General features: G+C 43.6%; 1 protein-coding gene across 2 annotated transcripts in view; it reads right to left on the bottom strand.

Annotated features, from left to right (window-relative positions):
• Nucleotides 1-22,456: 22,456 nt before the first annotated feature.
• grid1b (glutamate receptor, ionotropic, delta 1b) overlaps nt 22,457-27,325 on the bottom strand; it is a 413,352-nt gene continuing 408,483 nt past the window's right edge. The window contains exons 16-18 of one of the 2 annotated variants that reach the window (XM_076266603.1): nt 26,432-26,561; nt 22,817-22,957; nt 22,482-22,768 (exon numbers count right to left, since the gene is read on the bottom strand). In XM_076266603.1, the coding sequence (XP_076122718.1) occupies nt 22,482-22,768; nt 22,817-22,957; nt 26,432-26,561 (558 nt within the window). Of the gene's footprint in view, nt 22,958-26,431; nt 26,562-27,325 lie in introns of both variants that reach the window. The other variant, XM_076266605.1, reaches the window with a different exon arrangement.

Genomic DNA, 27,325 nt, shown 5'->3' with positions numbered 1-27,325 from the left:
GCTAAAGCCCCGAATGTTTTCAAATGCTAGCGATACCTCTGCTTAGGTGGATAATGTGCTATCTTCAAAGCAGGCCTACCTGCGAGCATGTTTTCTGTATGAACAGCATGTTTCGAACGGGCAATGCACTAGTATTTCATAAACCAGGACACCGCATTATGTGATCTCATCACTCATTAAGTCAGTGAGGCTACAGTACATTAGTGGGCGTTCAGGCTGAGTGAATTGTAGGCCTGCTAATGTATGTGTTTTAATGGCACTACAGGTCATTAGCACATCTTGGGGCCTCACTCACACAGTGTTTATCATTGGCTTGTCCAGCATGTCATTTTAGCAGACTTGCTGAGGAAGACAAATTGCAGAGAGATAGCTACTGTAGCAGTCTTAGTAGGAGCTTACGAAGACATTAGGCTGGAAGGATTCAGAGGCATCCCATCTGACAAGCAAACGAGACAGCCCAGTTAATCTGTAGGATGGCGACAGCATCGAGTCATGGACTTAGCTTGAGCTCATGAGACACTCTGGCTTGTGTTGTGGTTTGGGTTATGTAACTTTGTATAAAATCCTGTAGGGTTGTTAAAATACATCTCAGCTATGTTTAACCTTTATAACTGTAGTCCGCTTTGGGGATTAAATTGAGGTGAATTTTCAGGATAGAGATTCTCCTTAAAGAAATAACAAAACAAAGTTAGTTTGTGTGTGAGAGACAGAGGTGTGTGTATTGCCGTACATCAGTGAGGGCAATATTGATCCCCCCTCCAGGCCTGTGTGTGTGAGAGAGACAGAGGTGTGTGTGTGAGGTAAGGTTCTGTGTGTGAGAGGTGTGGTTCTGTGTGAGTGTGAGAGGTGTGTGTGTGTGTATTGGCGTAAACCAGTGAGGGCGATAATGATCCTCCCTCCAGGCCTGTGTGTGTGTGAGAGAGAGAGGTGTGGTTCTCTGTCAGTGTGAGAGGTGTGCATGTGTATTGGCGTAAACCAGTGAGGGCGATAATGATCCCCCCTTCAGGCCTGTGTGTGTGTGAGAGAGAGATGTGTGTGTGTGTGAGGTAAGGTTCTGTGTGTGTGTATTGGCGTAAACCAGTGAGGGCGATAATGATTCCCCCTCCAGGCCTATGAATGGCAGCACTGCTGGGCGTCTGATGAAAGTTTCACACTCCCTCAGAAGACAACACATCACCATCTTATATAAGTATATATACTCTTTTGATCCCGTGAGGGAAATTTGGTCTCTGCATTTATCCCAATCCGTGAATTAGTTAAACACACTCAGCACACAGTGAACACACAGTGAAGTGAAGCACACACTAATCCCAGCGCAGTGAGCTGCCTGCAACAACAGCGGCGCTCGGGGAGCAGTGAGGGGTTAGGTGCCTTGCTCAAGGGCACTTCAGCCGTGCCTACTGGTCGGGGTTCAAACCGGCAACCCTCCGGTTACAAGTCCGAAGCGCTAACCAGTAGGCCACGGCTGCCCCCTTGTCTTAATCTTGTCTCCGTCTGGATTATTGATCAACTTCTTTCAGCCTCTTACTTCTTTATCTCTTTCTCTGTTTTTCCCTTTCATAATCTCTCTATCCCTCATCTCTCTCTCTCTCTCTGTGTCTCTCTCGCTTCACCCTGCGTTCTCTGTCCGTGTTCTCTCCTCCCTCCCTCCCTCGATCTGCTCGCATCTCTTTTTCGCTGTATTTTCTTTCTTTTCAGCACGTGTCAGAAACGGCCCAGAAACGGGAAACTTGCCCCAGTGCATGCCATGGCATTGAATAAACATGAAGAGCCAGAAAAGAGCAAATCATTAAAATGGCCAACCCCCCCCCCCTCCCAGGCTGATGCAAGGCTCTACCGAAGACTAACACAAAAACACAAACAAATAAGTCAACACAAACAAACTCCGGTCCCTCACTGTAGCGTACATTAGCTTCATTTCGGAGGAAGCGGATATCTGTGTCGAGACTGACATCCTGATGAGGATTCACTTGGTCAGCATCTCTCAGCCAACCAATCAATCAACCAACCAGCCAAGCTATCTCTCTATCTCTCTGGCTGTGAGAGAAAGGTAGAGCGCTGAAAGTTTGAGTGCTGGTTAGCTGGTTAGTTTTGGATTAGAAGAGGAAACATTCCCCCTCTCTCTGGTCTCAACCCACCCTGCCGCCAGCATGATTTAACATAATCTATGACTCCCATAATGCAACTTGTACGACATTAATGTATCTGACAGTAGCTGCCCAGGATCTTTAGAGAGCAAAAGCCAATAAAAGGACACTAATATATTTCAAACTTCCTCCCCAAACACAGTTCGCTCTCATTGGCCTGCTGATGGAAAGCGCTAATGGGGATTAGCTAATAGGGCACATTCCAACAGCCAATTTCGCCGCTAATCAAAGAAAAGATTTTCATTAGCCTGCCAACACGGTATGCCAGGGGGGCGCAGCGAGCACTGACGCCCGGGCAATTGTGCTTTTTGAAAGAAGATTAAAGGGCAGGTTGCGCCTGTGATAGCCCCTTAATGACAAATTATCAGAGGCTCTGTGCCACGCGCTAAACTTGGCCAATCAGCCGCTGATTTCATTACGCGGTGGCATGAAGTGATTCTCCGGCGCTAACTGGCCGCATGGCTGCGGGCAGCGAGAGATACATGTGTCCAGGGGACAGAAACTAATTAGAGGTGAAGATGGAAAGGAATGCACGCCCAACAGATTGAACCGGGACGTAATTGATGATTAGAGATTGTAGCATCTGACCTTAGTGTATCTGTTGCAACATTATCTGACACAATATAATAAAATAAAAAAAACAGAATGCACCACATCACATCACACTGTTATACTGTACAGTATTACACGCCTCTTCATAATGCTGTACAATGCTATATTCACTAGAATGCCCCCCCCCCCCAACATTCGAAGGTCTGATATTTCTGTATAACAGACTGCTGTCAAGGAAAATGGGTTTTGTGCTTCTTATTCACTTCTTTCATACAGTATCACTCCGCAGGTAGTCCGGTCACTTCTTGCAATGGAACTTCAGTCAAAAGTGAAAGCAGACGGTTGATCAGCTGTGTTTTAAAGAATGTTTGATTCAAGTTCAGCGTGTCGTGCAAACTATTTGTTTCTCAGCAAAAAGCCACGACGAAACGATAACAAATAAATGTAGACATATCGTGGAGTTTATTTTTTCGTTTTGCCAAGTAGCCGTATAATAAGTGGGATAATGTATACAACACCGGTCATTATCAGGAAAATAAGTCCCTTCAGGGACTTATCCCATATCCTTCCGCTGGCACTTCGGGGTCCGGTTTGCCTTGTCAGGAATTATTTTCCCTGATAATGACCGGCGTTCTATACATTATCCCTTACTTGTACTCTGGATTGCAGATACATACATCCAATTTAGAGCATTTTAGTATCCCCTGTATCCCCTTCATATCCCCAAGGAAGATTGGAAATATTTCAGGGTGCTTAGCAATGTCTGCCATGTTCAACAAATCCACCATATCATGTTTAGGCATTCAAATCACACAAATTCTTCTTTAATTCAGAGCGCCAAGTTAGAAATGACTGAGACCCAAACCTCTCCTTCAGAACTGTCCGTTCCATTAGTAAACGAGGTCTCTGGGAGCGGAATGGAAGAAACTATTTTTAAAAAAGCATTTTAATGACTAGAACGTCTGCTTGCCAATACCCCATAGCCTTCAGCGCTTATTTTATGCATTAGGAAAACGCATATAAAATCACAATAACACGCTGGCGCAGCCTCCTGTGTGCCGGCGCTCATACAGTCAGAGGTGGGGGGGGGGGGGGCTCATAGAGGCAGAGGCAGGGCGATGGGGGGTCTGTGCTGGGAGCCGGGGGTCTATTCTCATGACTGATCGGCTGTCCCGTGCGCCACCATGAATAATAATTAATGGCGCTCTTTACGGGGCTCTGCCATTGCATGCTGGGAAAGCCACGAGTGCTCTCATTCATCACACTTGTCGCAGTGATTAATCTGAGTGTGGTTGCCGGTGGCGACAAGGCCAACAGCAAAGGGAAAGGGGGTGATGAGGTGAGAGGTCACGTCCTATAGGCCAAGTGGCCCAGCGTGTCATAGACTGTCATAGAAAGGAGAGAAGAGGAGGAGTGTGTGTGTGTGTGTCTCATCAAAGACAGAAATAGGGAAAGGGAGAGAAATGTAAGGGGAAAGAAGGGATAGAGGGAAATAAGTGAAATAAGAGTAGACAAAATGAGAGGTGGGTGGAACAGGACAAAGGGGGGACAAAGAGAAAAGATGAGAGGTGGGTGGAACAGGACAAAGGGGGGACAAAGAGAAAAGATGAGAGGTGGGTGGAACAGGACAAAGGGGGGACAAAGAGAAAAGATGAAAGAAAAGAGAGACTAAAGGAACCCGCGGAGAGTGCATGTCTCCGCCAAGCGCCAGCGTCCTGTCCTGCCGTGGCCTTGAAGAGAAATGGCTGATGTTAATGAATGTGAATGTGTGGATTACGGCTGTGGCTCTGATGGACACACCATTGTATTGGGTTCTTCTTTGGACTACCCTGTACCCTTCACCTGTTTCTCTAAGCCTCATGAAAATCACCTCATCAAACACCCTCCCATATCCTGCTGACAGACAAACAACACACTAGCCACACAGAAAACATTTGAGACGTCCATGTAGAAGACAGAAGGAGAGAAGTCTAGCACAGAAAACATATCCTCCTTCTGAGACGTCCATCCAGAGAGGACAGAAGGAGACAAGTGTAGCACAGAAAACATATCCTCCTTCTGAGACGTCCATGCAGCAGACAGGAGACAATTCTAGCACAGAAAACATATCCTCCTTCTGAGACGTCCATGCAGAGGACAGAAGGACACAAGTCTAGCAGAGGGGGGGGGGGGCAGTGTGGAGCAAAGGGGAGGAACTGATAGGGGAGAGGAGAGGACAGGAGCGGAGAATAAAACAGAGCTGGAAAAGAGACTGAGAGTGGAGATTAAGTACAGATCAGAGTCCCAGAGAGGGGGAGGAGGAGAGGGGGATGAGGAGGAGAGAGGGGGCGACAGGAGAGAGTAACTAGACGGGAGTTGCACACTCACAGGAACTCCTCCTCTCTCCTCCATGGCGGACTACATCAGCGTTTCCTCCACGGTGTCTAAAGTGGTGCAATCAATCCTGACGCTCATCGGCCATTCTGCTTATATGCAAATAGATAAAAACCTTGATGATGAAAGCAATTGGCCTGAATAGTGTTTTTAGGGCCCGTCATCAATCTTGACGACGGCTACTGTAAATTTGTTCGGCTGTAAAAGCCCGGTTTAAACACAGGTCATATGCAGTGGCAACATTCATTCTGATGAATGAAATGATTGGGGCCCGCCTCTGTGTTTGTGCACTGTTTGTGCTTTGTTTGAGCGTGGGTTTGTACAACTCCTCTCTAATACACTCTAAATATATATTTATATATTCTGAGGAGCCTTTTCAGATCAGCATATATCAGAGGCACATCAAGATTACTGTGAGAACACAGAGTATCTCTCTTGTATAAAATATGCTAACTTAATTGTGTTATATGAAAGGTTAATACATACAGTATGTGATGATTTCATTGAAGATAATTGTACAAGCCGTTGCCAGTATTACATTGATTTAGAATGTTGATTGAAACCAGATTTGATCAAATTTAATGGCAAAACAATTCTCATAAAAAGCAAATCCACGAGAAACAATATACAGTCATTCACGTATTCCAATATGTGATACAGCTACTCACATACAAATATGAAATGGATCTGTGGGCTACTCATACCAGGAAGCATACAGGGGTACTGTAAACTGGTTGCTATCAATTTTATTTTCCTAACTTGTTCTACACCAGCAACAAAAATACTATATTGGTTACAGTAAAAATAAGTCTATGTCTTGTAAACACAACATAAAATGACATTTCATCTGATTTCAAAAGGCCAGTAAATGTGTCGCCATGTTACTGTCCACTGGGGGGGGGGATTTGTTCATTTCCTTTGTTTTCTCGGATATTTATGACCTTCAGACTGTCAGACCTACCTGAGCAGACACAAATGAGCACCAGTACTTTAGTGGTGAATAAAACAACACCACCGAGTTATTCAATCATATGCACCAGTATTTTAGTGGTGAATAAAACAACACCACTGAGTTATTCAGTCATATGCACAAGTATTTTAGAGGTGAATAAAACAACTTCACCGGGTTATCAGTCACAATGACCCTGCGCTGTGTCGAGTAGAGTTTAGATCAGATGAACTCGTTTCCGTAGTGTAGTGGTTATCACACTCACCTCTAACGCCACAGGTCCCTAATAGGAAACTGGACGGAGAGGCGGTGGTATCATAGTGGCTAAAGACCTGAGCTAGCAGGCAGTAGCCAGAGAAGATGAGGGTTCAATTCCCAGCTGCCACCGTTGGGTCCGTGAGGAAGGCGTTAGAAACTGGCCAGGGGTGAAGTGGTAAAGAGAGGTGGGTAAACTATACTGTACATTCTGTGATCAGGCGGACCACGGTATACCGGTGTGTATCCTGACCACAGCGCTATGGGCTACCATGATGGTACCAAGGGTATCACTGGGTGTTCCCTCATACTGTAGGCCACACAATCACTATTCAATTCCTACATTAATCTAAGTTCATTATTAACTCCAGAAGGAATAAATACGGTTGAAGTCTATAAAATTAGTTAGGTTCAACAATATGAATAGACAGTTGTAAAATGGCATAAGCTTAATTTAGAATTGTTTAAGAATGGTATGATATTTAAAGGTGGATAAACACAATTTAGACGTGTGTAAACGCTATATCAGAAGTTCAGGAGGTGCGTAAGTGGTGTTAAGTAACGGAAATAAGTAAGTAGCTGTTGGACCATTTACAATTTGGGAACTTGGCTGTTTCAAATGAGTTCCATTATCAGCATCATAGTTGTTCCCACAAGGCTTCCGTTTTAACATTCCATATGTTATCTTAATGAAGCGGAAGTAGGCTTAGGTATGAGCTACACCAGGCGCGTAACTGAAGTGTTCCGTTCGCGACGCTTAAAATCCATTTTAAAAGACTGGTCTATTTTTTTTCTAACGTACACGCCACTATCACGTCTGGTGTAGCTACTACCATTGATTATAGTGGCAGCTAATTGTTGCAGCAGACGCTACGCGAACGGAAAGCTTCAGTTACGCGCCTGGTGTAGCTCATACCTTAGATTGGGAACAAAATAGAACTTTCAACCATTGTTTTTGTTTTTCTTGTTGAAGGGTCTTGGCCAAATATTCTAGAGCGCTCTGTTCTAGAATCGTTGGTCTTGGCTATTGTCTTCTTGGCAATTGTAAAGAGTCAAACAGAGAAGGTCATTTGTATTGTCCAGCTCTTAGGTGAGGGCATTTTCACATATTGAATTATTACCTCATCAGTCCTGAGAAGGAGCCCATTTTTGTTTCCTGCTGCCTGATGACTAATCCCAAGCATTAATAGCACACCTTTTCAAGAGGCAAAGCTTTGAGAAATATTGCTTATGAAATATAACTGAAGAGTAATTGAGCTGTAAAAATAGTTTTGGAAAAGTAGATTTGGTCGTGGAGAGCGGCCAGTTCTCATCAAATGTCTGCTTCGTTTTAATGTGGTGTCGTACCTAGTTACACAGCCTCTCTACAACAATCAATATTATATATATATATATATATATTTACCTTCACTGTAATGGATACGCACCCGCACATGCACACACACACACACACACTCACACACACACACACACACGCAGCGATACTCACATTATAACACACACTCACACTCACACACACACACACACACACACACGCAGCGATACTCACATTGAAACACACACACACACACACACACACTGACTGATATTTTCAATTGTAGAGTTTGAAGCACAGCAAAATATGTCTTAAACCTGATGAAGGATGAAGTCTTAGCATTAGGTCTGTGTGCTAACTAACAATTCATTTGTATTATTCTGCTATCTGGGAGATAACTTGCAATCAAGCCGCACAGGAGAGTTTCACCATGGTGAAGTGTACTATCCTCAAGATGTCCATTTTGTATTGATTGTGTATTTGGCTGCCAGATACCTTTTACTTTAGACAAAGCACACTTGGCCCTTCAACCTTTCAAAACAACATATTCTCTCACACACACACACACACACACAGACACACACACACACACCCCTCTGCAGTATATGCTTCATGCATTTCCCTGGGACCAGTAGTGAAGGTTTGACAGTGTGTTGTGTACAGTCAGCCAGTCATTCATTTTCTACGGACATTAGTTCTTAAAAACCTTTTATAGACGAGAGAAAAACGGGAATAGGCCATTCTTCATGCAGTGCTGGTCATGGAGAAATCCCTGACTCCATACGTTCAATTATACATATAGTCAGTGCTCCAGAGTGGGAGTGGGGACGGGAATTGTGTGTGTGAGTGTGTGTGTGTGTGTCTTTATCAGTCTGTGCCTGTGTGTGTGTGTGTGTACGACTGTGTATTTGTGTGTGTGTACAGTATATGTCTTTATCTGTCTGTGCCTGTGTGTGTGTGTATGTGTGTGTGTACGACTGTGTATTTGTGTGTGTGTATATGTCTTTATCTGTCTGTGCCTGTGTGTGTGTGTATGTGTGTGTGTACGACTGTGTATTTGTGTGTGTGTGTGTATATGTGTGTGTTCCTGTGTGTGTGTACCTGTGTGTACTGTATGCCTCTGTGTGTGTGTGTGCCTGTGTGGCTGCCAGTCTCGTTGGATGACTGAAAGTAAATTACTATGTTCTTTCGAGCATAACTCAGCACATTCCACTATTATTGAGTATCTGACAGTAATCAAATAGACCAGGACTTCACACCAAAGGATCTCTTCAGCTACTGAGGGTGAAAGTGAAACACACGCACCCACAAAGCTGTCAGTTACAGACACTCACTCACACACAAAGCTGCCAGTCACGCAGCCACTCTGAGACCAGTGGTGGCCATGACGCTCATTAAAAGCAAGACCTTATGCAGCTCTGGGGTTTCAGACGTCTGCAGAGTGAACAGTGCTTACATCCCCGTAGAGGTGGATATTGTCGTTCGTTCTCATGACACAGTTTGCGTCGTTCAGTTCGCCAAGATGATTCGTTCTGAATCGTTCGTTCTTTCGTTCAGTCGCATTTCCGGTAGCCTACAACGTAGTTCAGAGGTGAATCATGGAATGCAGGTTCCTAGCTCCTCGTTTGTGAAAACGGTCAACACAACACTGTAATTGTAGCGGCAAATATAGCTAAATGATTATGTGTACTTTTAGACAAAACAGCAGTAGCTAATGTGTTCATTCACCTTGACATTAAATTGACATATTGAAGGTAAATAGAGTAGACTACGGCTAGATCAGCTAATTTCTTTTTTAAATGTGTTTGTGGAACAAAGACCCAGTAGGCTATGCCGACAAACATGTGTAAAGGCTTGGCAGAAAGATTATATTGATGAAAAGGTATATTGACTGTCTATGCACAATTGCACAATTTCAACCCAATTTTGCTGCTCTTATTTCTTCATTGTATGTGCCTTCTTATTTACTTTTTATTGTTTACTTAAATGTTATGTTTGTCTGTGGACTTAATTGGTAAAATATGTCTTGTCTCCACCGTGGGATAGTGAGAAACGTAATTTCGATCTCTTTGTATGTCTTGGCATGTGAAGAAATAAAGCAGACTTTGACTTTGAGGTCCCCATTTTGCCCAGGCTACAGAGCCATAATCACTCTGCTTCTTCTGCTTCACTCTGCCAAGAACGAGTGACTGACTTAACGAGAACGACAGTGAAACAGGTGGGGGGTCTTGGCGTGAGAACGAACGAACGAGACAGATTGAAGAGACATTTATTAACCTGGCATGACACAGAAAATACAAAGACAGCATGCATTTACCATTAGACAGATATTTAAATGTAAATGCCAATATTGAAATGCAAAATGGAATTGTTAATGTAAACCATTATCGTTCATTTTTATCGTATGCTCTCCCACTTGTCTCACTAGCCCATTTGTTTTTTTCATGGAAGCGGTTGCTATGCTTTCACGCCCCTCATTGGCTAATTCGATGAGAACGTTTTAGAAACAATACAGACAACAGCGTATGATTGGTTTGGCTCTCGCCTTAGGAAGCTGGGCCATAGTCATTCACAGCAGCACTAGGTCAGTGTGATTCAGCGACGAACGAAAGAACGAACAAGAACTGGAAAGGCGAACCAGTTCTGGTCGTTCATTTTAAAGACCCGTTCGAACGAACTAGTTCGTTCGCGACCGACCCACCTCTAATCCCCATCATGCACTATTGCACAATATGGATGGGAGTGTTGCATGATGGGAAATGGCTGGTGTGAGACAAATGGCCATGGTTTGTTTTTGAGGTGCTTATCACCTCGTCAGGGTTTCTTCTACGGTAACGACTAGTTTAACTGTGCGCTATTATGTACATAAGGACACGTATTATCAGAAATCCCTCTCAGGGTTTATTCTACAGTAACGACTAGTTTAACTGTGTGCTATTACGTACATAAGGTGCTTATCACCTCGTCAGGGTTTGTTCTACGGTAACGACTAGTTTAACTGTGCGCTATTACGTACATAAGGACACTTATTATCAGAAATCCCTCTCGTCCTGGCAAGGAGCGGTCAGAAATAACTGCATTAATAACCACCAAGGTTGGTAGCCATGACGATCACACATAACCTCTGACCCTTTGAGCGAATGGTGTGTTTGACAGGAGTGTCTCTATCAAACACCACATGATGTACACAGCAATGGTGAGAGAGAGAGGGAGGGAGAGAGAGGGAGGGAGAGAGAGAGAGAGAGAGCCTCTGGCAGCATCACAACAGACAGCTGAACTTCTCTACTCTGCCCTTTCCTGCTGTTCTCTAGCCTTCCTCTCCTCTCTTCCTCTCCTATAGTCTGAACATAGTCTGAACATCACAGTAGATGGCAATCTTTTGATGACTTCCTGTTAAACTCTTATACAGTAGCTACATTGGACACCACTGAATACGAGTTTGAGCAAACAAAAGGATTGGGAAAAGCATTGAATATTCTGCTGGTTGGTGCTTGTGTAAAGCTGTGCAAATGTACTCTCTCTGTGTGTGTGTGTGTACTTGCTCCACTTGCTTGTCCATTTCGCTCCATCTTCTTTCCCAGTAAATATTGATCGGCAGAATTACTTCTCAAGGTGAGTGGGGAGTGTGGGTCCGTGCTGTCAGAGATAAGGCCAGCGTGTCTCGCCCATCTGTTAAGGCCAGCCTCAAACCACATCCGACATGGTCAAGTGTGTGTATGTGTGTGTGTGTGCATCTCTCTCTCTCTCTGGGATGGAGAAGTACTGTACACAAACACTTGCATATTAACGAGCAATGAACATATTTTGATGGATTTGTTAACCACAGTCAGACATCTGATCTTATCATGTACTGACAATGGCAAACAGCTGTTTATCAGTCAATCTGAATGGACATTAACAGCATGCTACACCTTCATACTATCTAAGTATACCTATTCCAATGTAGGAGGGCATTGAAGTATTATGAGTCATACTGCTTATTATCAGGGGAGGTCAATTCATGTGGATTACAGTAATTATGAAGTGACTCTGAGGTTCTCCTCTATTGTAGATTAGTGACCTGGTTCCATTGTGGAGAATGAACTGGAGAATAATCAAGTGCGTGTGTGTGCATGTGTGTGTTTGCGTGTGCATGTGTGGGTGTGTGTGTGTGTGTGTGCATGTGGCTGGTGCATTATCTGATATATGTCTCAATCAAGTGTGTGTGTGCATGTGTGTGTTTGCGTGTGTGTGTGTGCATGTCGCTGGTGCATTATCTGATGTATGTCTCAATGGGGATAAGAGAGCCAGTGCTATCCAAAGAGCGGACTGATGATTCCAGGAAACTCCTGCTTACCGAGGCCAGGGAGGCAACAAGAGCACCCACTGCTCCTATGCTAGATGTGCTGCAGGACAGGAGCTGGGGAACAAAAACAAACTATGGAAGTGATGTTTGCTTTGACTGGTTTGGGTTCTGAAGACAGAGGTGAAGTCAGTATCATGTCATCAGAGCAGAGTACAGAGAGTTTTGATAGATTTGTGAACCATATATGCTCAGGCTTTTTCTTTTTTTCTGCCTTAGTGTGAGATTTGTCTACTTCATCGGGTGTCAAAATAATTTGATATGTTTGATATGTAAAAATGTAATGCCATGTACAGTAGCTACGACCTGCCAGGGGAGAAATTATTTTTTATAAAGGGACCCTATTTTGAGAAGTAAAAGACATAATTCTATTTCTTGTGTCTTGTGTCACCAGTGGAGATGGTTGCCGTGGTACTCCGAGGGCTTATTGGCTGGACCTAGCAGATTTCTCTGTTTAATCTCTAGGGCAGGTGGAAGCTGTGGATATCCCTGCAGTTAGCCCTTTCCCCGTACAAACAAAAACAAACACGCGCACACACACACACACACACACACTCACTAAAAGTCAAACTCACATCCAAAAACAACAGACACATCTGAACACCAAGGGAAAAAAACACAATTTCTCAAACATGGGCACACACACACACACACACACACACACACACACACACACACACATGCACACACACACACACACACACACACACACATGCACACACACACACACACACACACACACACACACATGCACACACACACACACACACACACACACACACTCACTGCCTCTCCCTGCCAGAGCTCCCAAAGCTCTCCCCTGTGAGTCTCTCCAGCTGTCAGAGGACAGGACTGACTGTGCAACTTCACGGCTAAGAAAGATGCTTAACTCACAGGCCACTCAAACAAACAAACACACAAGAAACAATGATGAATGATCATCCGTCAGTGACATATGGAGAGAATGCATCTAGGGATTATATTTCCTCCAGTGAGTAAATTTGGGTCTGGCTTTGAGGTTAGTAAGACTGCCTTCCTCTACACCCCTCGGCCATCTAGACCCCACGCTGGGAGATGTGCTGAACCCAGAGGGCATTTTCTCTCCGTCAACACATAAACCAAAAAAGGGTACCTTTGATCTGAAATCAGTGATCAGTGAAATCAGATTGCTATGCTTTTTTTCAACAGCTATGATTTGATTTGGATTTATCTCTGACATCAACAGGAGCGCCTCAGACACCACCTGGTGCTTGTGGTTGTGTGAATATGTGTGTGTGTGTGCTGTGCGTGTGTGAATATGTGTGTGTGTGTGTGTGTGTGTGTGTGTGTGTGTATGTGTGTGTGTGTGTGTGTGTGTGTGTGTGTGTGTGCGTGTATAGTGTGTTCTTGACTGAGTATATGTGTATAGCTTGTATAGATGTGTGTGCAGGGTTGAAATAGAAACTGCCACTGACAGGCTGTGATCAAATTCACCAGCCACTACCCTGCTAATACTGCTACGCGTGTGTGTGTGTTTTGTTATCAGATTTGTGTTTGCAGTGAATTACCAGGCAAGACGCAGCCCATTAAAAAAATCGTCAAGGAATTCCGTTGAAAACAAGTAAATATGTAAGTGACCCTAAACTTTTGCACGATAGTGTGTGTGTGTGTTTGTGTGTGTGCATGGTTTTGTACGTGTGTGAATGTGTGTGTGAAAACATGCTCTATCTGTGGCCATTAGTGCAGCACACACACATATCCAACACACACACCCTCCTGGGCTAATAGCAGCAGCACACACACATATCCAACACACACACCCTCCTGGGCTAATAGCAGCAGCACACACACATATCCAACACACACACCCTCCTGGGCTGATAGCTGCGCTGTTGTGTTTTTAATGGGCTGCGTCTTGCCTGCTAATTCACTGCAAACACAAATCATGCTGATAGCACAACACACAACCCCCGGTAGTGTCTGCCTCCGGCCCAGTGCTGCCTCTGATCCGGCCCAGACCTGCCAGCTGCTGGAGGTCGCCATGGTGATCCTCTGCAGACCCTTCCCTGCCTGTTAGTCTCCCTATTTAAAGCAGGTAAGCCAGATGTTCTGATGTTGGTCAAGAGCCCCGCGGGTCGCTGGGAACCCCTCCTCATAGTTTGGCCATGTCACACGGTGCCAAGACTGTCCAGCAGGGTACTGTTGAGGGAGGACACTTTACGCGGGCTTGATGGATTAGCAGTTACGTTACCATGCACCGACGATCGGTCGGCCCGGATCCGATTCTTGAATCTGCTGTTGGCAGTCTGTGTCGTATGCTGGGTGTACGAAAGAGAGAGAGAGAGGAAGAAAGAGATGGAGAGAAAGAGGGAGAGAGAGAGAGAGGGAAAGAGAGAGAGAGACAGAGGGAGAGGGAGAGATTCTGGTATCTGTTGACATGTCCCAGGTTGTGCTCATGACATGTCCAGTGGGACTGCAGCACTGACCAGCACTAACATCTCACCCGTCTGCAGCACTGACCAACACTAACATCTCACCTGTCCGAACTGCAGCACTGACCAACACTAACACCTCACCCATCTGCAGCACTGACCAACACTAACATCTCACCCGACTGCAGCACTGACCAGCACTAACATCTCAACACTAACATCTCACCCGTCTGCAGCACTGACCAGCACTAACATCTCACCCATCTGCAGCACTGACCAACACTAACATCTCACCTGTCCGAACTGCAGCACTGACCAACACTAACATCATACCCATCTGCAGCACTGACCAGCACTAACATCTCAACACTAACATCTCACCCGTCTGCAGCACTGACCAACACTAACATCTCACCCATCTGCAGCATTGACCAGCAATAACATCTCATCCATCTGCAGCACTGACCAAGACTAACATCTCACCCGTCTGCAGCACTGACCAGCAATAACACCTCACTCGTCTGCAGCACTGACCAACACTAACATCTCACTCGTCTGCAGCACTGACCAACACTAACATCTCACCCGTCTGCAGCACTGACCAGCAATAACATCTCATCCATCTGCAGCACTGACCAACACTAACATCTCAACACTAACGTCCGAACTGCCATTGATAACAAAGAGGTCTTTTAGGGCCACAAGAGTGTGCAGGGGGAACAAGCTAAAAAAGGATTCCTGGCTCCCTGATCATTGTTGCCAATTTAGCGACTTTGTCAAGGTGGGTGTTATTTCAGTTAGCCTATTAGCTGGTTTGATGCTCAATGAGCTCAATGCAAATCAAACCAGCTAGGCTAACTGAAATAACACCCATGCCAATCTTTAGGTATGGTGAAGGTTATGTGATGATGTGGGGCTATTTTAATTCCAAAGGCCAAGGTAACTTTATCAGGATGCACAGTATTCTGGATCCATGAAATAACTGGCCTTTAAAAATAAAAATCTGCCTGTCTCTATGGGAATTTAACATAGGGGTGTCAATACTTATGACCCCTGTATTTTAAGGAAGAACATTTATTTATTTATGATACATTATTCATTCACTAAGAACATTTTTCACTTAAGGCATTAAGATCAATTTCCAAAAGATGATTTTATATTCCTCTTTTCAGTCAACTTTAGCATGGGTGCCAACACTTTTGGCCATCACTGTAGTTAATCAAACATACATGTTAGAAAAAAACTATATCATTTGTTTAGGCTATGTAGGCCTAGCTTCAATGCTGTCAATGCAAGTGGATGCAGGACTGTCGGCTGATTAAAAAAAAAAAAAAAATCTATTGGTCTGTCCGAATGACATTTAAGCCTAGGCTATATTATGTAGCCTAAATATATCCAAAATATAGCCATTGCCGTAAGTGTACATTGCGTGTAGTGCTACGGTCACGTTATAATCAGACTTTAAGCAGTGCAACGTAGATGCAGCAGTGAATAGGTTGGAAATATACAGCCTATGTATATTTATGTACATCTAATGTAGATGATAGGCTACAGAAAGTAGCCTATCAATAAATATACAAGTATATTAAATCAAATATATTTAAACTAGGCTCTTAAAGTTGCCTATATGAGTAGGACAGACGCAAACAGGAGTATGTAAAGGGAATTAAAGGGCCATCACCGTTTTTTTTTTTTTTTTTTTTTTGGGGGGGGGGGGGTACGACGCGCTGATGTAATTAATATGCAAATTAGCTTGTGACGTCATCTAACGACATTTAGCGACTTTTGGAGCTGGCTTTAGCTACTTTTCATTTGAAATAGTTGGCAACACTGTCCCTGATAGCAATTTATGAAAACAATAAGTCACCAACAGTAGCTAAATGATATTCCAGGTCAATGATAAAAAAGGTTATTACCCTATTACACTACTGTAATTTACTGCAAGCTGAACACCTCCTTGACAAGTCAGAGCATTTCTGTATCAGGCTGACAGGTGCTGATGTTGATAGCTCTATTTATATATGATGCTTGCCAGGTGATGATATTGATAGCTGATGTTGATAGCTCTATTTATATATGATGGTTGCCAGGTGCTGATATTGATAGCTGATGTTGATAGCTCTATTTATATATGATGGTTGCCAGGTGCTGATATTGATAGCTGATGTTGATAGCTCTATTTATATATGATGGTTGCCAGGTGCTGATATTGATAGCTGATGTTGATAGCTCTATTTATATATGATGGTTGCCAGGTGCTGATATTGATAGCTGATGTTGATAGCTCTATTTATATATGATGGTTGCCAGGTGCTGATATTGATAGCTGATGTTGATAGCTCTATTTATATATGATGGTTGCCAGATTAGAATGTTTGCAGAGTGTCACATTATGTCACATTACTGTATGTCTTGCATCTGAAGGCTGGAAGCAGCCAGTGACCCAACGTTGCATGGCAACCCAAACGGCTAACCAACCCACTTAACCTTCATGAGGTGTCAACCCAGTTAAATGGTGGCCTACATTGCTTGTGCTGCTACATTTGTTTTGTTTGTTATGCTTTCTCATGTAATGTGTAAATAAATGCTACAGTGTTGAAGTGCTGCGAAGGTGTGTGGCACTTTAGAGAAAGGTGTGTGGCACTTTAGAGAAAGGTGGTCTTGACCTTTACCTGATCTGGTGAGAGACAAAGACACACATGCAGCAGGGTGGAGAGATACACATAGACACACATGCAGCAGGGTGGAGAGATACACATAGACACACATGCAGCAGGGTGGAGAGATAGCATAGAGACACAGACACACATGCAGCAGGAGAGATAGCATAGCAGAGAGAGGGAGAGATGTTGATGTGTATGAGAGGTAAACATAGTTAAGAGGGAGAGAGGGAGAGATGTTGATGTGTATGAGAGGTAAACATAGTTAAGAGGGAGAGAGGGAGAGATGTTGATGTGTATGAGAGGTAAACATAGTTAAGAGGGAGAGAGGGGGGGGATGATGATGTGTATAGTGTTTGGTATATGCTCTGATTTATTGTCCTCTATTGAATGACTGCTTTGGCGATACACGTGTCTATTTGTCATACTGCTTTGGCGATACACGTGTCTATTTTTCATACTGCTTTGGCGATACACGTGTCTATTTGTCATAAAGCAGTCTGAATTTGAATATTAGAGAGGCAACAAAAACAGGCAGGGAGAGGCAAGGGCTCAGAAAAGAGTGGTGTGCAGGTAAAGAGAGAGAGAGTGTGTGTGAGAGAGAGAGAGAGAGAGAGTGTCTGTGTATGTGAGAGAGAGAGAGAGGGATCAAGTGAGAGAGAGAGAGAGAGTGTCTGTGTGAGAGAGAGAGACAGAGGGATCAAGTGAGAGAGAGAGAGAGGGAGGGAGATGGAGAGTAAACGTCCTCTCTGTTATTCTGTCTTTATAACGGTGCGTCTGTAATGGCTGACTGGCCCCGTGGAGCACGTGAGAGAGTACGAGGACCTCACGCTCCCGCTCCCGCTCCCGCTCCGGCGCGGCTCGTATCCCATTACGACCCCGAGCCGCTCGTCATGAGCCTGCCGCTGAAGAGACACATTTTCACTTTAATATTTCACAGCTGTTTGAGGTAAAACGGTAATGAGCCGCTCTCTTTAGAGAACGCTCCTGGGAACACAGAGGAAATGGCTACCCAGTCTGCCAGATGAAAAAAACACACACACTCCTTACCAACAGGCCTGGAGAAAGACATCGCAGGCCAATCAGAAGAGTGAGTGGGAAATTTGTGTGTGTGCGCGACTGCGTGTGTTGAATATTATATACTAGTGTGATTGCACTGTGGAATTTCATGAATTAAACACTAGATGATAAGAAAACTCTACATTTGATATGACAATATCTTTTAAGAACTGTAGAACAATTTCTGCTTCACTGTTTTGTAACTCTCAGTAATAGTAGTAGAAAATTTGGCTATTTAGTAACCTAAAATAATGACTAGCACAAAATCTTAATGTTTAATCATTATCCTAATGTCTCCTTTTTAGCTGAATAACCTGTGCCTATGCCATAGTGCTATCCGTCTAAGTTAAGATTTCCCCCTAGAATCTGATTTAAGGCCCCCTTAAAATAAAATTGGTTGCACAAACAGGTCTTTATGAGGTTTAGCTGAATAGCCTGTAGTCTCCATGCCATAGTGCTATTTGTGAGCTACAGGTCTTTATGAGGTTTAGCTGAATAACCTGTAGTCCCTACAGTAGACCATAGTGCTATGTGTGAGCTACAGGTCTTTATGAGGTTTAGCTGAATAACCTGTAGTCCCTACAGTAGACCATAGTGCTATGTGTTAGCTACAGGTCTTTATGAGGTTTAGCTGAATAACCTAGTCCCTACAGTAGACCATAGTGCTATGTGTGAGCTACAGGTCTTTATGAGGTTTAGCTGAATAACCTGTAGTCCCTACAGTAGACCATAGTGCTATGTGTGAGCTACAGGTCTTTCCATGTTGTGTTCAGCTCTGTTTATGTTTAGATTTAATTTGTCTAAAGGTAAAATAAGTCCTCAACAGATGTTTGGTACGGTGTTTGTTAATGTTGCTTGTAGCCAAATACTACCCCCCCCCCCAGATATCCCCCATGGCAACACAGAAATGAATACCTGCTTTCAAGTATAACATTAGATGTACACAGACAAACAGCTCACATGGTAAGCTTGACTTTCGCTGAAATCATGTCCAAGGCCAGGTCAGGCTCTGCTCTTATACATCTCTCCTGGACTGGGTCTAAATGGACATCTGCTTCCTGCGTATCTGTCCTGTGTCTATTGACTGTGTCTGGCAAAACAAAACAAATTCAAAATAAAAACCTTGATCCTTGTAAACATTGTTTCAATGGCGTCTGTATTATTACGCTTGAAAGAGAACAGTCATATTTTTATATCACCAGAGAAACAGGGCAGAAGAGCACTCCTGTAACAATAATAAATGGACTCTTAATCTCCCACACATTTCTCAGATAATGTAAACAATATGCTTTTATTAAAGATCAAGAATCTCCAAGCAGCATAGGCATAAATCAAATAGGAGGCCTCAGTAGATGTGATGTTATTAAGCTAGGCTATGCTACTGTGCTGTGTTTTGAACCCTGAAGCTCTTTCAAGAAGCCTAACTCATAGGAAAGAATTGGGGGAAGGTGAAGTACTCTCAGCCCTACCTAACTCAAACTGTATGAAAGGAATGGGGGCATTGAAGTACTCTCAGCCCTACCTAACTCATAAGGAATAGTGCCAGTGAAGTACTCTCAGCCCTACCTAACTCATAAGGAATGGTGCCAGTGAAGTACTCTCAGCCCTACCTAACTCATAAGGAATGGGGCCAGTGAAGTACTCTCAGCCCTACTTTAGGTGGGGATCATTTGGTGTGGATGTCTTTAACCCTTCTGTCATCAGGATACCTCTGATAGTACTGTCTAGTCACATAAGTATCATGTGACCATTACACATCAGTAAGTGTTATTACAATGTTATAACGCATTGTTTGCATGTGGCTTAGTAGCTGTTATGACACCTAACACTGTTAGAAACTGAGATATGCCATTTCTAAAGTAATTTAAATCACATCAGTTTATTATTTGCTGTAAATTGTAATTGGATGACTTGATTGAAGAGTTAATATATTTTTTGGTGTGCTTCTGGTCGGCAGTTTTAATTATTATATAGTGTAATCTCACTGGTCTTAGTTTGCCTTTCATAATAAAATGTATAATATAATGGGTTCTCTGTTCACAGAATGCAAAGCCAATTTGCAAAGCCATTTTGATATTCAAATCTTCAACATGTTCAAACCTCTTACATGTGATTCCAACAAAGTCATAATGTGCTATTATATTAATAACTTATGAAAGAGGCATGGTTAAATGGACTGGCTGTAGTTCATTTTAAAAAATGTATGGTCTTGTGTGCAAGTGTTTCTGAAGACATTATAGTGCACGATAGTGCTTTGTGTCCCACATGAAGCCTGTACTTTTGAGATATACTGATTTTTTGTCTACTGGGATAATCTAAACCATCATTGTGTTGACTGCATGGTCTAGACCTGTGTTTGAAATCCACAACAGCAGCTTCAGCATTGAGATGGGCATGCTAGCAAGGAAGTTAACAACTGGTGCTAGTGTCTTTTGAGTCTTTTGAGATGTCGGGAAGGAGGTTTACTCACTGTTCAGCCACCATCCCTGCTAGCTGTCACCATACTTGGATCTTTTAATCATAGTTGGATATAGCTCTCATAATAACTTATGACAGAATATGGCATGTACTAGATAATTGAAACACAGAGAAATGGAAATCACATGACAGAAACGGATTCTAATTCATGGGATTGTTGTTTTTAAAACCTTGATTAGCGTGTATGGGTGTACGGCACTCAGCTTTGGGACGAACTTCCCTCTCTAGCGGTGTTCAAGATCTGATGTAACCATGGATTTGCTTACAGGCGTACTCACATGGAACTCGCATGTATGAAGCGTCCTCCATGACGTGCCGCATTAGTGGACGCACACCCTCGACAAGTGACCATCGGTGTTCACTCGGCGTTGGAGAGGGTTATAACACACTAGCACTTAACAGTAGTTGGTTTCAGATGGCCCTTAATATGGCGGACCATCCATGTGAACGTGCAAACAAAGTGTGCAGTGACTTGTGTGTGTGCAGTGACCCTACACATCTACAGAAACTTCTAGATGCTTCAACGAGGATCCACATCAGTAGTCATGGAGACACTCATGTTTTTTTTTTAGTCTTGCGCTTGGTGATCTTTACTTGGTATAAAATATAAAACATATAACAATATAACCATTTTTTACATCATAGCCTTCGCTTCTTATATCATTCCAGTGTTCTGGCAGGCCATCCTCATTATATTCATACTTTGTCTAAACCCTTTAGTACAAAAGGAAATAATGTCTTCGTACATGAGTTTATGTCATTTTAATAACCATATAGTTTCAAAAGAGATGTAAAAAATAAGACCCGCCAGCTTGAGGGCACTCCCACCCCGAATGATACAATTAAAGGACATGATAACAAAACAAAAAACAACAACAAAAGAAAATGTCCAGGGACACAAATCTGACGGGTGCCATGGAAACGTCTCCTCCTGGTCATTTGTGCTCCTCAATAGATGGTCTCACAAGACAAAACACCACAGACATTTCAACACGCCACAACCCTTGTGTCCCGTGCAGCTTACGCGCACCCGAACACACCCCCATGACTGTCAGTGACTATGGAGCTCTTCTTAAAGCTCGTCCACTTGGGAACGTTGCTGCCACAAAAGAATAAGCGCACAAACAACGCAATGAGTGGTTTTAACGTTCTAAAGCAGTCCGGAAAAGGAACAGTCACCAATGTTTTGATCATTAAAAAACAAACAAAAACAAGTGTTTATAAAAGAGGCGTGACGTCATGAAATCAAGCTCTATGCTCCAGTAGTGTGATATAATCTTATGATAAACTGTTGAGAGACATCTTCTGTTTCGGCACTTAAAAAAACAATCACAATGAATTTTGCGTCTTTCTTCATATAGAACAAAATTTACAAAGCCATTCAAACAGTCATTTTTTAGATCACTTTTTTATATATTTTTTTTTTAACTGAACTTCAAAAATTGAGAATATTCAAAATACGCTTTACGCACGCAGCTCTGGTCTATATTTACAAATATATACAAGAAAAATCAGCTCTCTACATTTCTCGTTTTGAATGTCATCTGTAATAAAAATGTATTTTTTTACCATACCTTTCCCTCAATATGTTTTTTGATGTATATATATATATATATATATATATTTACTCCTGTATTTCTGTGTTCTTGCTATCTTTGCTCACCTACACAATCCATCACATACACACGTGGGCTAAACCCCCCTGGTGGAGAAACCAGGTAATGACAGCGGTGGTGTGTGTGTGTGTGTGTGTATATGTGTGTGTGTGTGTGTGTGTGTGTGTGTGTGTGTGTGTGTGTGTGTGTGTGTGTATATGTGTGTGTGTGTGTGTGTGTGTGTGTGTGTGTGATGATGGGGCACACACAGAGGGGTCGGGGTGGGGGGAGGGTGTTTGGGAGGTCTCGTTTCGCGGTCCTCAGATGGACGTGCTGTGGGTCGGCTCATTGGCTCCGGGGATGTGTCCTCCGGCCATCGCCTGGTAGGACATTGGCGTGGGCATGGGGGTCTTGCCGGGACTCTGCCGAAACAGACCCCCGTTGGGCGCCCGGTGTTTGCATTGGATGGAGGAGGGGAGGGTGGAAGTGGTGCTGCTGCTGCTGCTGAGGGGCAGGGGCAGAGTGCTGCCAGGCCCCGGGACCCCCAGCGTCCGGCCCAGCACCCCATGAGCCTGCTCGGGGCCCAGGAAGGTGGTCACAGAGAGGGCTCCCGGCGGGCCCGGGTAGTCTCGCTGGCTGGACGGCCGCGTGGTGGTGGTGCTGCTGCTCGGCCCGATGGCGCCGCTGGCTGAGCAGGAGGTGCTGCTGATGCCCAGTGCAGAGATCTCGATAGAGGGGCCGCTCAGCTGCTTGTGCGCCATGTCCTCGTCCAAGAGACTGTTCATACGCCGGTGCACCTGCTCCAGGTTCACCTCCTTGTCCTAGAGGGGGCGACAGAGAGAGGAGGGAGGAGGAGGAGGGGGGAGGAGGAAGGGGAGGAGGACATTGAGGCTGAGACGTGATGACTCTCTCTCTCTCTCTTTTTCTCTCTGTCTGTGAAGCTCCATGCATTCAGCCTCCTAACGGATCCCTTCTGATGGTGCGGATTTTGAAGGCTTTTTTTTTTCTTCTAAAAAAACAGTAACCCAATCAATGAAGCCATGTGGCCAAATAAACTTTGCTGAGATTTTCTGATAAATAAGATGCGATATGCTATTGGCATAGAATGTGCACTTTTTGAAATCAAATTTGGCCAGTGCGTAAGGGGAAGTTTAAAGGGTTAATGCTGACAGTCATTAGTGCGGTTATACAACATAACACCCATGCTGAAGCCAATGTGGATCTGAAGTCTGCATTTAGACAAATTGACTTTTCAGATCGCAAACAGCTGTGATGATTTATCTCACACACGGACACAATGGGCTTGGATTAGGCTGGCTTCTCAGTCAAGACATAAATGAGTTGTTTAAAGTGTGTCTTGTCTCACTGGTAATCAATGAAAAACAAACAAACAGAGTCATTTTAGAAATGTGTATCTTGGCAGACCTTTCAATATGACGATAGACTGTGTAAATGCATTTATTATTTCCTATCAGGTTTGCTTGTTGATAAGTTGTTAGCTATATTGAGTAAACGCAAAATAGTAGGTGTACAGTAGAAAGCGACTGCCCTGCAGAAGTAACATGTCATAGGAGTATTTTTCAAACATCACTGAAAGGCAGTAGGGAAGGGCATTGACAGGAATGCTATCTTGAGAAGGTTTTCATGTGCAAAGGAGAAACAGTGTGTACATTTTGGGAATGGATCCAGATGGTGCCACTTGATAGTATTAAGTGTTGGGTTATGCTAGTATTTTTGGGATATATTATCTTATATCTTGGCTTTTCAAAGGGCAATCCTCACTGTCTATCATATCTTTGATTCATCAGCTCAAGTAAGTATAACAGGCTGTCTAAGTTATGCTTGTTAAATACCACTAAAATTGGGGTGTGACTCTTTAATCTGTATAATGGAAGTGGAACAGCCCATGCATCTAATCTGTATGCATTTAATCTGTATAATGGAAGTGGAACAGCCCATGCACTAGAAGGTAGATATTTCGTCAAAATACTTCATCAGGGATTCGTTGTGCCCATAAGTAACTGAGGGATTCGTTGTGCCCATAAGCGGCTTTCACATAGAGATGCCCTTTCTGTCTATAAAACGCCAGGAGTGTCACTAGAATTCCAAAACATGGTCAACAATGAACACATGAGATGGATATTAGTTGCTTGTGTATTGTTCCTATGATATGGCATACTTAGCTAGTTAGCTAGCTCTCTAGCATTGCAAAGACAGGTAGCTAAGCAAAGACCCATTGCTTTGCACATTTTTAAATAAATGAGCTGCGTCACAATGGTCTGTAGATGTCCCCTCTCACATAATTCCAGTGAGAAACAAGTGAAATGTAATGCCAGGAGGTGAAAAAAGCATCTCTATGTGAGTGCTACCTTAAAACATTTCTATCGGGGCAGCCGTGGCCTACTGGTTATCACTTCGGACCTGTAACCGGAGGGTTGCCGGTTCGAACCCCGACCAGTAGGCACGGCTGAAGTGCCCTTGAGCAAGGCACATAACCCCTCACTGCTCCCCGAGCGCTGCTGTTGATGCAGGCAGCTCACTGCGCTGGGATTAGTGTGTGCTTCACCTCACTGTGTGTTCACTGTGTGCTGTGTGTGTTTCACTAATTCACGGATTGGGATAAATGCAGAGACCAAATTTCCCTCACAGGATCAAAAGAGTATATATACTTATACTACGTGAGTGCCAATTTAAAGCATCTCTATGTGAGTGCCACCTTAAAACATCTCTATGTGAGTGCCACCTTAAAACATCTCTATGTGAGTGCCACCTTAAAGCACTTTTTGGCAAAATTCCACTTCCCACCAGCCCTCACTTAAAAGAAAAAACAATAAAAATAAAAATGTTAAATTCCATCTGAGCAAATTAAACAAGAAAAATGAACGATTTGATGATGGCTGGCATGAGGAACTTAAAGGCAAAAATGTTTATGGTTTTCTGTGGCACATTTACGTATTCATCTAGTCGATCCAATCTATTGCATCCTCCAACATCTGCATCAATAATCAGTCTGGAGTCCCAAATATTAAACTCAAATGCATCAAAGCCTTCCTGTTACTGTGCTCTCATAACAGTACAATCCTGCATGCTTTATAGTCAATCCTGCATGCTTTATAGTCTTCTAATACACAGTCATCACTCTGTCTCTCTGCCTCTATCTAACCAGGGCAGCAGTTTATTCAAATATTGAGTATATCAGAGCAACGTTTGTCACCATCACCATTATAATGTCATCCAGTCAACCCCAAACAACAACAACCACAGCAACAACAGGTCAAGCGTGGCTCAATCCCCTAATCTTGTAAATACGACACTTAACCAGCATTTCGCTTTTGACTGGAATATCTTTTTGTTTGTAGTGAACGCCATTAATATTTACCAAAGTATCACTATGTTCATTTAAATAGAGACAGATGCCAAATGATGATGTGGAGGCCCGCGCTGAGGACATGGAAATGTGCGCACACAAAAGCAGCTCTTGTGGGGAGTGACAACTCATTAGTGCACATTCATATTGGCATGAACGCTGGCAGTGCTGCTGCATGAATAAATGGCAACAATTAAATGAGCTTAGTGCACTGCACTGTATGGACAGCAGTTATTAGATGGAGGGGGAAAACAAATAATGTACCGACACACGGACACACACACACACACACAGATAGAGAGAGAGAGAGAGAGAGAGAGAGAGAGAGAGAGAAGGAGAGAAGAGACATACGAACACACACAGAGACAACATACACAGACAGACAGACAGACACACATACTGTACATGCAAACATGCACACACCTGCACATACACACATACATATACACACAATCTCACATATACACACAAAAAGGCACACATCTGCCTCTGGTTAAAGGAAGTCCAAAGTGTGCATGTACACACACACAAACACACACACACACACACACACTCACAACAAACAAGATCACAAGATAAAATCCATCCAGTCGACATTCCAAGCTATTTTCCTCATGGTATTCCATGACATGGCACAATTTTGTTATATGAGTTTTTCACTGGAACGTTCACCCACTCAAAAATAAATATGTCCATGTACTCGTTCTACCGATGGATTCAACTCAGGGTATCCACAAGCATGCCCAGGCTAGATGTCTATCACTAACAGAGGGGGGGAAATGATAAAAAAAAAGAGCAGAGATGAGATTGGGCCAAAATGACGCATGATGAATTGGACATCTTTGGCGCCCCTTCCCACTCCCCCTCCGTTTCCCCCAGAAGCCCCTCATAAGCAGAACATATCAGATCTTACGAGCTCTAGTCTGACCTGTGTCAATAGCTTCTGCTTCCTCCCAGTCTTTTTCTTTGTCTGTCCACATCTCCTTGCCCCCTTCCGACGAAGTAGTGGTTATATCATTATATGTCAATGGACCAGATACCCTTGCCAGTCTGTAATCCTTAGTAACCTGCACGAGACGATAAGAAAACCATATGAACAAGACTTTAAGATTTAAATCAAAAATAATAATCAAATAGAGTACGCAATTTAAATAAAATCCAGCTGTCCATATTGACATATAATTGCAATAAGCGGCCACACAGCATAATTCACTGGGAACCCAGGAAGTGGGAGCTCTGTCTGAACACCTCCCACGCCGTCTCTTATTGCAGTGTCAACCCAGCGGGCAGACCCATGCAAGCGTCCTGATTAGACTTGCTCACACTGTAGTTTACGGATCCATATGAAGCAACAGCCCGCTTCTGCCATCAGCAAGCCAAGCAACAGTCGTCTGCAGTGCTCCTACACAAGAGGCCCAACGTTACTGCTTAAGTCTAAGGGCAAAGCTACACCAGGAGCGTAACTGAAGCGTTCCGTTCGCGTTGCGTCTGCTGCAACAATTAGCTTCCACTATAATTAATGTATGTAGCTACACCAGACGTGATAGTGGCGTGTACGTTCGAAAAAAAATAGACCATTCGTCTAAAATAGATTTTATGCGTCGTGAACGGAACGCTTCAGTTACGCGCCTGGTGTAGCTTCCCTGTAAGACAAGCACTTTGATCGTCAATGAGGCATATTAGTATGACTAGACAGAGTCAATGGGGCATATTAGTACTGTATGACTAGACAGATGTCAGATGGTTTGGGTGGCATGCTTCTGTTACTCAGCTGCAGAGTTGGAAAAGGTCAGCAAGTACAACTGATGACATTATTTTGGCG

Source organism: Alosa pseudoharengus, unplaced genomic scaffold (assembly GCF_046254945.1).
Source record: "Alosa pseudoharengus isolate Yale_2024_CS ecotype anadromous, Long Island Sound unplaced genomic scaffold, YU_APseudo_1.1 YU_APseudo_1.1_scf_4, whole genome shotgun sequence".
Classification (NCBI taxonomy): Eukaryota; Metazoa; Chordata; class Actinopteri; order Clupeiformes; family Clupeidae; genus Alosa; species Alosa pseudoharengus.
This window is presented reverse-complemented; position numbering and strand designations above follow the sequence as displayed.